Source organism: Canis lupus, chromosome 11, assembly GCF_048164855.1.
Source record: "Canis lupus baileyi chromosome 11, mCanLup2.hap1, whole genome shotgun sequence".
NCBI lineage: Eukaryota > Metazoa > Chordata > Mammalia > Carnivora > Canidae > Canis > Canis lupus.
In genome coordinates, this window is record NC_132848.1 from 64,213,894 (window position 1) to 64,227,852 (window position 13,959).

Here is a 13,959-nt window from a genome sequence, read left to right on the forward strand (position 1 = left end):
TTTTATAAAGACAAAGGCCCAAGAAGCTGAACTTACCCAAAGTGCATAAACACAAAAACACAAGGCACATTAAAATCAAACTGCTAAAAACCAATGTCAAAAAAAAATCTTGGGGCACCTGGCTGGCCCACTTGGTAGAACACACAACTCTTGATCTCAGAGTCATGAGTTCAAGCCCCATATTGGGGGTAGAACTTACTTTAAAAAATTTAAAAACCAAAACAACAGCTGCAAAAAATTTATTTAAAATCAACAACTGTTAAAAAGACATATTGTAGGGGTGCCCAGGTGGCTCAGCTCGGTTAAGCATCTGACTCTTGATTTCCGTCCAGATCATTATCTCAGGGTTGTGAGATTGAGCACACTGTGGGCTCTGTACTGGGTGTGGAGCCTGCTTAAGATTTTCTTCGCCCCCACTACCCAATTAAAAAGGGGGCAGAGGTACAAATGAGTGGCTCAGTCAATTGAGTCAGGCCATTGATTTTGGATCAGGCCCTGATCTTGGGGATCCTGGGGTAAATCCCCAAGCTTGGTGCAGAGTGGGCCGGAGATTCTTCTTCCTCTCTCTTCCCCTTCGCCCCTCCCCCCTTGCTTGCATCTGCACCCTCTCTTCCTCTCTAAAATAAATAAAATCTTTAAAAAAAAAATACACACTATATATACAAAGGATAAAAGAAAAAAAAAAGGCTTTTAACCAGAAACACTGTAAATGAAATGACTATGGGTTTAACTATTTACTAAGTCCTGAAAATAATTCTTGACCTAAAATTCTACATCCAGGGAAAATATCCTTCAAAATTGAAGGCAAAATGAACTTTTTTCAAATAAAAGCTTAAGAAAACATATCACCATAAGACAAAGTTCTAACATTTTTAAAGGAAGTTCAGTATAAAGGGGGAAAAAAGGGGAATGTAATCAAATGGGAATTTTGATCTATAGGTGGCAATGAAAAATGCCAAAATGGTAACTATTTGGTAAAAGAGAAAAGATGAGATGAAACTAATAAAAAAATATATAGATACTTTGCTAAACCTTCTATTTAAAAAGCAGGAACTGGGGCGCCTGGATGGCTCAGTTAGTTAAGTATCTGCCTTTGGCTTGGGTCATGATCCCAAGGTTGTAGGACTGAGCCCCCAAATCAGGCTCCCTGCTCAGTGAGGAGCCTGCTTCTCCCTCTTCTTCTGCTGTTCCCCCCACCCCACTTGGGCTCTCATTCTGTCAAATACATAAATAAAATATTTAATAAATAAATAAAAATAAAATGCAGGAACCATGAGCCCGAATTTTTTTTTTAAGATTTTATTTATTTATTCATGAAAGACACAAAGAGAGAGAGAGAGAGAGAGGCAGAGACACAGGCAGAGGGAGAAGCAGGCTCCATGCAGGGAGCCTGACGTGGGACTCAATCCCAGGTCTCCAGGATCAGGCCCTGGGCTGAAGGCAGTGCTAAACCGCTGAGCCACCCAGGCTGCCCGAGTCTGAATTTTAAGACTCAAAAATTTTAAAAAGTACTAATAGCCTCAAAAAAATATTTCAACCATGAAAATAGGAGTACTCAAGAAGAACAAAGATGTTAGATACTAAAAGCATGAAAACTCAAAAGAAGGAATGCAAAATAAAGTTGAACACATCTCTCAGGAAGTTTAAAGCCAAAGAAGTAAAACATGAAAAAGTAAACCTGGGATACCAAGAGATGAAACATGTAAATATAAAGAATTTCTAGAAAGAGAGAAATTATTAAATGGTAGACTGGAAATCAATAAACTAATTAAAAGAAAATGTCCTCAAAGATAGATACAAGTTGCCAAACTAAAAGTTGCCAACCTATATAGTAAAGTGTCCATCACAACTGTTGAAAACAGACCAAATATCAGAGCAGGTATTACAAGATTTCAACACATCAGGAATAAGAAGACTCATTAAGTTCTATAAAAGAAAAAAATAGAATATGTAAAAATATGTCATAAAGCTAATGGCTTCAGACTACTCAGCAACAGAAATAAGAAATGCAATGCAGAAATATATCTAACAAATATCTGAAATGGGGCACCTAGGTGCCTCAGTCAGTTGAGCGTTCAACTCTTGGTTTCAGCTCAGGTCATGGGTCCCATGAGATCAAGCCCCATGTCTGGCTCCACATTCAGGAGGGAGTCGGCTTAAAAGATTCCCTCTCTCTGCCCTCTCCTCACTCTCTCTCTCTCCTTCAAATAAATAAATTAAAAATAAAATAAAATTCTGAAACAAAATTATTTCCATCCTTGACTTTTATACTTGGCCAAATTATCATTTAAGTCTAGAAACATGAGAAACAAATTTTTAATTATTCAAAGAATCAAAACTTTACTGAACAACCGCACTGTATTCCAGTAAAAAACAAAAACAAGTCAAACAATAAAGAAGACATGGGATACCAGAAACAGGATATCCAACATGTGACAGAGACAAAGAGAATTACCAGGACGACGATAAAGGATACCTACTGCTGTGTACCAGATGTGGAGAGCAATCAGTAGGATGAGTGATAGTAGAGAAATGTGTTGTTGTGGGGCCATCTTGACCAAAATCCCTTCTACCTTCTCAATATTTTCACTGAAGAAGGAATGTCAAGTGGACCTGACCTGTATTCTTAGCTGAACCTAAAATACCTTCACCATACTCCCATTTCCATGTCCTACTACCTGAATCAGGAGAAAACATTCATATCTCACAAAAGAAATTATTCCTTATTCTATTCCTGAGAGCTGAAATAGGTCATGAAAAGATCAGAAACTCTATGACTATGTTTCCCTTGGATATTCCAGAATCTTGCCAAAATTACAGCACAGACAGGTTCTGACTGTGCCAAGACTTAAACTTGAGAACTCTCCTGATACCCTCAGATGAGGATCTATAAAAACCTTTAAAGAGGGACGCCTGGGTGGCTCAGCGGTTGAGCGCATGCCTTCGGCTCAGGGTGTGATCCCGGAGTTCTGGGATTGAGTCTCACATCAGGCTCCCAGCATGGAACCTGCTTCTCCCTCTGCCTATGTCTCTGCCTCTCTGTGTCTCTCATGAATGATTAAATAAAATCTTTAAAAAAAAAAAAAAAAAAAAAACCTTTAAAGACGGTTAAAATACACCCTCTTTAGCTTATTTCCTTCTCTGGTCCTTTAACTAATAACTCTTTCTCTAATCTGTCAAATTCATACTTATCTATTTAACAAAAGTAAATACATATTTTAGGTATATATACCCAAGGTAAGGCTTTTATAAAGAACACACACAAAAGATGATAAACTAAAAAAAAATCAAGATAGTGTTAAGGGGAAGTGGAAAAGAGGATATTAAAGAAGCATACATAAATAGCTTCTAATAATGTTCCAGTTCTTACTCTGGATGGTACTATACATGGACAGTTTTCATCTTTTTATTACTCATTTCATATTCTCTTCTTAATGTACATTTCAATGTAACAAAAGAGAATAAATACCTTTTGACCTGAAAATTCCATAACTAGGTATTTAGCCAATGTTCATTAGATGATATAGGTATAAGGATATTCTCTGTGGCACTGCTTATAAATAGCAAACAAATGGAAAAAATCTATATGTCCATTAACAGAGGAGAAGTAAAATACATCATGGCACCACCATATTACAGAATATGTTGATTTAAAAAGAATGAAGTAATTTTTATATGCACTATAAATGGACTGCTACATTTGTGTCTGAAGTACATGAATAATTCTTATAGTATATCTTGGTATCCCTTGACGAGTATAGAAGAGAAGGGAAAGAAGTGGTTTAGAAATGGACAGGAAGGAGACTTTTCAATATCTATTCTATTGTACCAAGAATATTAATTATCCAAGAACAAAATTTAAGATCTGATACTTTAAAAGATACATATGGTTTCATCTTAAGCATGATCCTCCTCACTAAAAGATGCCAAAGAATTATCATTGCACGAAGGCAGATTAAAATCATGAAAGAAGCTTTTAAACTTTAAAACTTTTTTTTCTAAACTTATATATATAGCTTGTCACATTTTACTTAAAATTTAAAGGTCTCAAATTATAACAGCTTTCATGGTTGTTCCTCTAATTAATTCATATTTTCTGTGCTATGAAAAGACACTACAAATGCTCTACTGGTAACAATAAAGGAAGAACAAAATATACCCTTTGAGCCAATATGAAAAATTCCTTAATATGATACTCTTTTGGAAGTAAGGGGGAGAGGCACAGTGGGATTTAAGGATGTATTATTTTCATGTGCTCTAGAAAAAAAATGAAATATATCAAAATGCCCCAAAAATTTATTGGGTAAAACTAGGTACTTAAGTAGTGCATGGAAAGAAAAGCTTGTAATTCCCACACTGCCCATCAAGTAACCTCAAAAGTAAAATTATTTTAGAAAAATGAGGAAAAATATTTGCAAATAACATCTGAAGCAACTCTTAACACTTCTCTATGATCAATGGCACCCTACCAAAAGGAGGGGAGCCATGAATATGCTTTGTACTCTTAAAAGATGCAAAGGTCCTAAGTTGCTATTTAACAGAACCTAGAAAAAAATTAAAAATTTAAACTGTTGGACTTACCAGGAAACTCTCCTTTTCGACTGCTTTGACCAAACTCCTGAAGCTGAGCTTGTTGATTTATTTGTTCTTTCTGTAAATTTTCATACCAATGAGTTACTTCAGCCCTAAGATCTGCTACCTGGTCACTAGGATACATTTCAATAGTCATCTGAAATATGAGATGCAACCAATTTAAAAATACAACAAGAATAGATGTTTGAACTGGGAAATGTTAACAATTTGGAAACTAAAATTATGTAACTACCTTGTCAGGAAGTCCAGCTGGTTGGCATACGACCCTTAGCGGCAGGGACTGTTTGTCACTCAGTGCTTTCAAATGACTACTAATACCAGTGCCTTCAATTTGCCACTGTCTGAGATGGTATGCAAACCTAAAACACACAAAAACCACACATAGGAAGAATGCCATTTTAAACCATGTTCATGTCAGAGAAGTTTTTAATATTTTACAAAATGAAAAAGCCCACAAAAAGTTCTAGCACATTCCAATGTACTCTACAGCGCTAAGATTCATCATACTGCATTAAACTTAAATACATAAATACAGCTAAGAGTTCCTTAAGATAGTTTACAAGAAAAATTACTGAGGAAAAAATATCCCACCAAGAATTTTTTTTTTTTTAAAGGAGGGGAGGGGAGTAGTAGAGGCAGGAGGAATTCAAAGAAACAGATTAATCCAGAAAGTGAAATGGCAAGTTCCCATTCCTACATTCACAACGGGAAAAAACGTATTAGGAAACATTTTTCAGGGTCAGAAATGTATCCCAGCAAATATATGCTTAACAGAATTTGAGAGCTGATTCCGTGATTACTAAAATTATAAAATAAACCACAAAGACTAATCTCAAGGGTGAAAGGCATCTAGCAGGTCACTCACTAAATACTGTCAGTTTTCTAACTGATTTTCAGTTGTTGAAGACAGGATCCAGCATACCTGAATTTCATTAAGAAAAGAATTATCAATGTCAAAAACTAATAAGCAATTCTAGAACAGAAGGACAAAAAGTAAATAAATGGACTTGGTTTCCTAGAAGGGATCCAATGTTCAGCTTTTATGGCTGAGCAAAAGAATAATCTTAAACATTTTGAGGCTGGATAATTCTTAGCTAGGTCAAGGGGATGCAGGGGAAATGGTCTTGTGCACAATACAATGTTTAGCTGCATCCTGGGTCACTACCTACTACATGCCAATAATACCCCCTTCTCCCTTTAGCCATGGTAACCAAAAGTGTCTCCACACATTACCTAATGTCCCCGGCAAACAAAATGATTCTAGTTTAAGAACCACTCTTCAAATTATAGCTTTTCTTCTTTAAAACAAAACAAAACCCCACACTTTTTTTAATATAAGGAATACACAAAGACAATAATTACTTAATATCTTCATTCTATAAATATTAGGCAATTTTAAATTAGTAGAATTAAGTACATTAAGCACTTGAAATTGTACACTGATAACAAATGTGTGCATGAAAATTCCTGACATTTTTAAACATCTTAGTTTGAGTTTTTTTTTTCTAGTTTCTCTACTTGCCACTCCAAAAATAAATATTTATAGAAATTATTTAACATCAACATTAACTTTAGAGTAAAATATGAATAAAAATATAAAGATTTCTAGCAAAGGATACTACAATCATTTTCCAGGAGTTAGAAAAAAATTATACATCTGAGAAGGGATTTTTGAACTGAAATTCATTCAGCTTATAAATAGCACCATTGAATCCTAGGAAACTTATTTTTAAAGACTTTTAAAATAAATGTTTATTTAAAACACAGGTAACACTGTGTAAGAACTAAGGGCACTCTTTGGTTTGTTGTTTATAGACTCTGTAGCAAAAAAAAATTTTGGAAAAATATATATCATCTCATTAACAATAACTATCTCTAAAAGGAAGAGATAAATTATGATGACTTTCATTTTCTGTGGTATTACCCTTACTATAACATCTAAATTTTATAAATAGTATGTATGAATGTTTATTTAGTCAAAGACACATCACATTTGCTTATTTTAATTTTCTAGAGTGGTAAAAATTATGAGACAGTGTAACGTTTCTGTTAAAAAAAAAATTCTATAGAGTTCCCTAACACATTCTTTAAAAGCACAAGGAATTATTTAAGTATAATTCCCACAAATTGCAACCATAATCAAAATAAAGAATTTTGCAATGCCCAATTAAATCATGAAGCCATGATTTTTATAAGGAATGTGTAGAATACCTCTTATTATTCAATATTTCCTGATAATCTAAATAGAATCTCAAAAATCTTTAATGAATGACTCATTATCAAACTAAACTCTGAAGTTGAAAGATTTTAACAATTTTTGCCAACACAGTTCGTTTTATTTTTTACATTTAGTCATGATTTTTAACAAACAGAATTTCTTAATTAAAACTATCTACTCACCTTTCATTTCAGTCGATATATTCATAAATGTTAATTTGCTTTATTTCTGTATTACACAGGGTATGTCTAAATTAATTATACAGATATTCATTAACACAGAATTTTTTGATCATGTTTCCATGGTAAATGGAAATTCAAAATTAAAATACTGTCTCCTAGTCCAGGAAGAAAAAAAAACAGCAAATGAAACAAATGACTCAACTTGATTCAACTATGAGAGATTATTTGATGTTCTTGGTGAGGGTTTTAGTGAAACTTTTTTTGGTGCTGGTGTTCTGCCTTTCAATCATTGTAATACTTTCCTAGAGGTGGAATTCTGTCTAGAGAGTCTTATTCATGCATATCTTCTCAGCGTTCAAGAATTTTTAAAGCTCCACAATATTTACTGGGAACCTATATTGTCTATTTCATGGCAAAACGATACATATTAGGAATAAAAGTACTTCTATTACTAACCCTTCACTTGCGTTAAGTTAAGCTTTCTACCTGCCCCAACAAAACCTTTACTTTAAGAATATTTTTGTACATGTTAGCAGTAAAACAAAACAAAACAAAAACAAATTCACTGTAATAATGTGGTATAAAACCATTACCTTCTCCTAAATGCTTCCAGATGCGTCTTCAGCATAAGGAGTCCTCTTTCTATAACAGTGAGACTTGAGTGTGATTCCTGTTCAAGACTGCTAGAAGCTATCATGAGACTCTCCATACACTTACTAATAAATTCTTGCTCCTTCTCCAAACCCGTTTTACCTGAAAATCAGATGTTTAGACAGTGTCTCAATCTTCTGTGTTAAAAAAATAAAAAATAAAAAAAAATAAAAGGAATTGCAGCTAAATTAAACATCCCCACATAGGGCAGCCCCGGTGGCACTGCGGTTTAGCGCCGCCTGCAGCCCGGGGCATGATCCTGAAGACCCTGGATCGAGTCCCACATCAGGCTCTCTGTATGATGCCTGCTTCTCCCTCTGCCTGTGCCTCTGCCTCCCTCCCTCCCTCTCTCTCTCTGTCTCTATGAATAAATAAAATATTTTTAAAAAAATAAAAAATAAAAATAAAACATCCCCACATAAAAAATTATCAGACAATATTCCAACTCACTTACCGTTAATATAATAGGAGTTAATATACTGGATAGCTGCTCGACTGACATCACCAGACTGTGCTCTTAGAGCAATGCCCCAAAATTGGTCCATACCACAAAGCTAAGAAAAAAAATACAATGACATCTGTAAATTTTATTGCCAAAAAATGTAAATCATTAGAAGGCTGAAGTAGTTTCAAGTTTCAAAGTCATACAATATCAATGAATTTTAATATTCTATAAAGTATTTAAGGGTAATTCCTGTTAAAATTAAATAAAATGATAAAAGCTTTGAAAATTTCCTCAAGAACTGAAATATACCTGTACTGGTTCTACAGAAAAAAAAAAAAAAGAAGAAAGTATAAAGCAGCTGTTTGTCTTTGTGTATGTGGTGTTTAACTCCAAAGTTGTGACTATATAGTGGGAAAAATTCAAATCCTCAAAACATGCTACAAGTGAATAAAAAACAAAACACAATTACTAGCAGAAAAAAGCTTCAGTGCTTTCATCCAACTTACTTTTAGATATTCAGAGAAAAATTTTAAAATATGCTAATAAACCAAGTTGTTAAATTTTTAATTTTAACTGTGTGATGACCAAAAGAATGTTTTCACTGAAAACTACAGAAAAAATGGAGTCAAAGTTCTCCAAAGTTGAGCAGGCTAAAGCAAGGTATCCTTCTAATAGCGTTCATATCATCCACTACTTTTTAAGTAGTTCATAACACTAAAAAGTAGTGTTACTTCGAAATTAGAGTAGGACTACTTCTTAGGTTAAAACAGATCTGACCAGTTATCTGAAATGACCAAATTGAAATTTGTCAAAGAATTAAGACCAAAATATTAAAAAAAACAAAATACTATTCAAACAAGGAAAAAATGTAGGAAGAGATTATCAAATTACTCTAGACCCAATTAAAATTATTCTTTACCACATAGGTTAATATCAGTTTTACCCATCTTTCTCTTTACCTATTCTCATTAACTTCTAAAGAAAAATTAATGAAAAACATGAGTAGATACTACCTAATTCAAAGCTAGCATTAATAAACTGGAGTGTCCAATGAGGAAGACTATCAAATAATCATCTGTGTTGGGAGAGAGTCTAAGAAATAATGCCTTCAAGAAAACCTAGCAGCCACCTACTGAGGCAAATCTAACAGTAAGCCAGAAATAAGACTAGCAATTTGTGAGTCTTCAGTTAATGAAAAGACATGATATGTCAAGATGATTTAAGGTAGACTGTATTCTAGGAACTCTGGAGCTGTCCAAGAGCAAGTAAAAGGTTGGCCACACAAATGGCTTAACAATCAGACTTTAGATAAATCCACTCCTAGTGGACAGAACTACTTGATTATATTAGCTAGGAGCTTTCAGGGGACTGAAAGAAGACTCAGATGGCCTCTTCTGCATTAAGGAACGTATAGTAAGTTTTTATTAATCACAACCAAGGTTACATTTAGCAACAATGACAACAAGAATCACCAAATGTGCTTTTTAAAACTTAAGAATAACAGTCTTCATAGTAAATTCAATGCCTGGTAGACGGCAGAAATTAATTCAGTAATCTAATCTGAAAAATAAAAGAAAAATTCCATAAAACCTGAACTAATAAAATGACAAGTCTAAGTCCATACCTCAGAGTTTGAACCGCCATCATAGGCACTTGTCGCCAATCGAGCCAAGTTACAGAGATGCTGAAACAGGTTTAAGCCAGTCATACTAATTGTTTCAGGTTTTAGCTGGGGCATCTTAAAAAAAAATTTTTTTTAACTAGTTTAGTGTGACAATACATTTTATCAAATTTAGATTAACAAATTTAACAATTTTATTGAAGTCATTGCAGAGGAAAATGTATCAGCTCAAACTTTTAGTGATGATTTTAAAAATTAAAAGATAATAATTTCATGAAAATCTTATTCAGGTCATAATTGAAATCTTAATATGTATTTTAATTTTCAATATATATGTAGATCCAAATTGGAGGACATGAATAAGAAGTTTTATCACTTATTATATACCAATCCCATTCACATTTATAAGAAGTGTAACTAAATGTACAGTTTGTATATAAGTTAGGGCTTAAAATTAAGATCCTCAAGGATTTGTAGCTTTGTAGATTAAGTGGTTTAGTTTATATGTACCAAAACTTATTTATATATAGTCAATTCTACCAGAGAGAAAATGAGTTTGCCAAGACTCAAAAATAAGCATAAAATAAACAGTCTATTGCTTTATTATTCTCAGGTTTCAAAATTCAAATGGAAAATTATTACCTGAACCAACTGTAGCATCTGATAAAGAACAAAAACTGGACTGAAAAATATCTTTAATAACAACACATGACAGCACCTCCTAAAAAGGATTTTTTGGAATCCACAAAAAATCTGGAGATTGGCTTATCTCTACCACAGGACTGGCTAAAACCACAGCCAACTAAGAGTCATAAAAGGCAGCTCTCATTTATATTCATAGATTAAAAACACTGTAGAAGATAAAATTAAAATCTAAGTGGCAAAATTACATAAGGACTGATGAACAACAGTACACTTGTCTATTTTAAAAACCTATGACAAAAGAGGAAAAAACTAACATTACAGAGTTTATATTTCAAGAGATAATGAAGAAATATGGAAAAACAACATTAGCAGTAAAATAGTCTAGAAATAAAATTACCTTCTCCAGGAAAAGATGTTTGTAGGTTTCCATTCCCATAGCATGCTGATCTTTACTTCGAACTTGATTTAAAAACCAATGGAGTGCATCATCATAACACTCAGCATCTTCTACTAAACAATGCCATAAAATGTCGACTTGCTCTAAACTTAATCCTAGATAAAAATTACAAATTTTGAATCATGATTCATACAATATCTTGGTCCTAATTCAATGTACTAGAAGCACCAATATATGCAGAAATATAAAGAAGATATTTTATAACATTTTATAAAAACTGTTTTATAAGAGTTTTCACATCATTTATGCTTTCAAAACATACTTATATATAATCCATATATAAATCATCTAAAAACACACAACTTATAAAGTATCCTACAAGAGCCGTTTCATCTGGAAAGTCAATCTCATTAAAATAAAAACATATCATTGTATTACAATAAACAGGATTAATAGAGGGAGGTAATCCCAAAAGTTGAGGAGTCAGTTCTAAGGTTTAAGGGTTAAGAGAGTACATGCACATCATGTTCAAAGATCATTCTATGCACATAGAAGAACAAAAAATGCCAATAAGCATTATTTTTGGAACTATGGTGGTGGGGGAAGGATCTGTATAATAAAGTGAAAAGAGAAAACAGCAACACGTCAGGATATTCAATTATATTCAAGAAGTTGATATAATGAGATGAAATCTGTATGGTACTTTGACCCATTAATAAATGATCCCAAAGTCTGGCAGAAAGAAGGCAAAAGAACTGCTCAGAACCAAAGAGAAGGCATTATAGGAAATCACAAATTTGAATATGGATAAAAGGAGAAAATCCGGAAAGGCAGAGTAAAAGCATCACAGGGATTTTTAAAGTTCATCATAAAGGGGTTCTAAAGCCTAGGTTGTTCCCCAGAACCAGAAGGGATAGGAAATATGATACAATCATAAGAAACCTATTTCATGGGAAAAACAGATGAGATCCAGAATAGAAAAAAAAAAAAAAACACCTCAGAAAATATTTACTTAGTAGCAACATCAGTCTACAGACTTTGATCAAAAATAGGTATCCTATCAGTTTCTCACATAACCATACAAGTTGAAGAACTTATACCCTGGAAGCCAACATTTAAAAAAAAAAGAAAAGAAAGAAAGAAAAAAGACTGGATGAATGAATGAACCAGAAACAATCTTTAGAGTACAATTACATTCAATAATTAAGAGAGAAGAAAGCAAAAAGTTGAAAAAACAAACACAGCAACAAAAAAACAGTATCCAGGTTAACTATAGTAAGCTATATCATAAAATAAGTTATCATAAATGAATCACCAATCCACATTCAAAAGGCAATGTATAAGCTTTCATTATTAAGCTTTTTAAAGAATACATTATTGGTATATTAAATAAGTATTCACTCATCAAATATAACTTTGGAGTAACTATTATACCTGACAGGAACCATGCGAGTAAGAGAAAAACGATTATGATGTGGCAGAAAAAGTTTTCAGCTTGATTCCATTTGAAAATAGCTATTATAAGCCTATACACTAAGAATCTACACTGTGCTCCCTGGAATGGGAACAGTAAAATAACTAATTCATTACTCAAATACTGAGAATAGTTAATGGTTTCCAGTGAGAATCTTAATTAAACAAATATGAAACTTCACAGTCATGTGAAATTATTTATGCTGATAATATCTATCTTGGTTTGACTTGTCCATGTATAAGATTTTTTTTATTGTTCATTTCTTATATGTTATCAGTCATCATGGGTATGATAGAAGACCTAATAATATGAAATAGAAGTTCCTATCAAAAACCAGTGTCTCATTTTAAAATCTTTTGGTATCATGTTAGTGGCATTTATTACAAAGAGCTTAACTTGAAGAAATTACAGAGTTAAAAGTAAAATGAACAAATGGTGTATCTCAACCACAGACGTGGACTTAAGAGCCATGATGACATGACATCTCTTACGTTAGCAAGACACTTATCAGTTTGACTCTATTAGCCATAGTTAAAGAAAGAGAATGCCCTAGAACAAAATTTGTTGACATGCTCACACAGAAAAGAGTATATAAAGAGTGAAAAATAACACAAATGTGTCCCATAAGAGAAAAGGAGCTCTGGCCAAAAGGATGTCAGGCTTCCTCCTCTCCTTTGAGAACATCTTAGTGTGTGGATTTAGATATGGTCCATACCCTAAATACACCAGACCAATTTCTTTAAGGTTAATTATTAATGAAATCAAGTTTTAAATTAATTAAAACTAGGGCCTCTAAAAGTCTCTATCGCCTGTGAAGCCAAGCAATTTGGGGTAAGACTTGACCTGATAATAATATGTAGACAGTGGCTATTTACAACTAGAGTGAAAAAAGGATTATATAACTAAAAGAAATAAAAAATATAGCCACCCCTAAACATGGTATCTTTCCCTACTCCAAATATTTTGTTCTTGAAGTGAGCTGTTTATCCACCGAGAAACTGGCATTTTCAGAGACTGAAGCAGAAATGTGTCAGGGTCACGCTCATATTGCCATACATACTGAGGACATTTGGTATTGAAAATATGAATTAAATATTAATTAATCACTATAGAAATCTAAAGGCATGAGCACATTTAACTGGACTCTTCCAAGAGCCAATACAGACCTAAAAACTGATTAAAATACTGATTAAAAGACTGATTAAAAAGCTTACTGAAATGATCAGGTGATCCCAGAGTTGAAAACACACAAGTCAAGAACTGAAGTCGAACTTGAACTTCGGCACTATGGCTGTACCTATATTTAAAAAGTCATTAAAATAATTAACTGAAAGATCCTACTTCTTAATTATTTTTAAAGATTTAAAGGCCCTAATCTTAAATTATACCAAAGAAGTAAAATTCCATCGTAATATCATTAATTATTAAATATTTTAATTACAATTGACCCTCGAACACCATGGAGTTAGGGGTGCCAAACCCTTTGCAGGTGAAGATTTGTGTAGAACTTCTTGACTCCCCCAAAACTCAAGTACTAATGGCTTACTGTTGACCAGAAGCCTTACTGAGAACATACACAACTCAAATATTTTGTATATGTATTAAAGTCTTACAATAAAGTATGCTAGAAAAAGAAGGTTACTATGAAAACTTTAAGAGAAAATACACTTATAGTACTGTACTGCATTAATTAAAAAAAAAAATCCACATGTTAAGTGGACCTATGCAATTAA

The 13,959-nt window shown here is 33.1% G+C and overlaps 1 protein-coding gene across 3 annotated transcripts in view; it reads right to left on the reverse strand.

Annotated features, from left to right (window-relative positions):
- USP34 (ubiquitin specific peptidase 34) overlaps window positions 1-13,959 on the reverse strand; it is a 244,806-nt gene that overhangs the window by 97,465 nt on the left and 133,382 nt on the right. For all 3 annotated transcript variants that reach the window (XM_072768505.1, XM_072768504.1, XM_072768507.1), the window contains exons 21-27: window positions 13,441-13,523; window positions 10,753-10,907; window positions 9,714-9,827; window positions 8,099-8,198; window positions 7,587-7,746; window positions 4,826-4,952; window positions 4,582-4,729 (exon numbers count right to left, since the gene is read on the reverse strand). In XM_072768505.1, coding sequence (XP_072624606.1) covers window positions 4,582-4,729; window positions 4,826-4,952; window positions 7,587-7,746; window positions 8,099-8,198; window positions 9,714-9,827; window positions 10,753-10,907; window positions 13,441-13,523 — 887 coding nt within the window. The remainder of the gene's footprint in view (window positions 1-4,581; window positions 4,730-4,825; window positions 4,953-7,586; window positions 7,747-8,098; window positions 8,199-9,713; window positions 9,828-10,752; window positions 10,908-13,440; window positions 13,524-13,959) is intronic.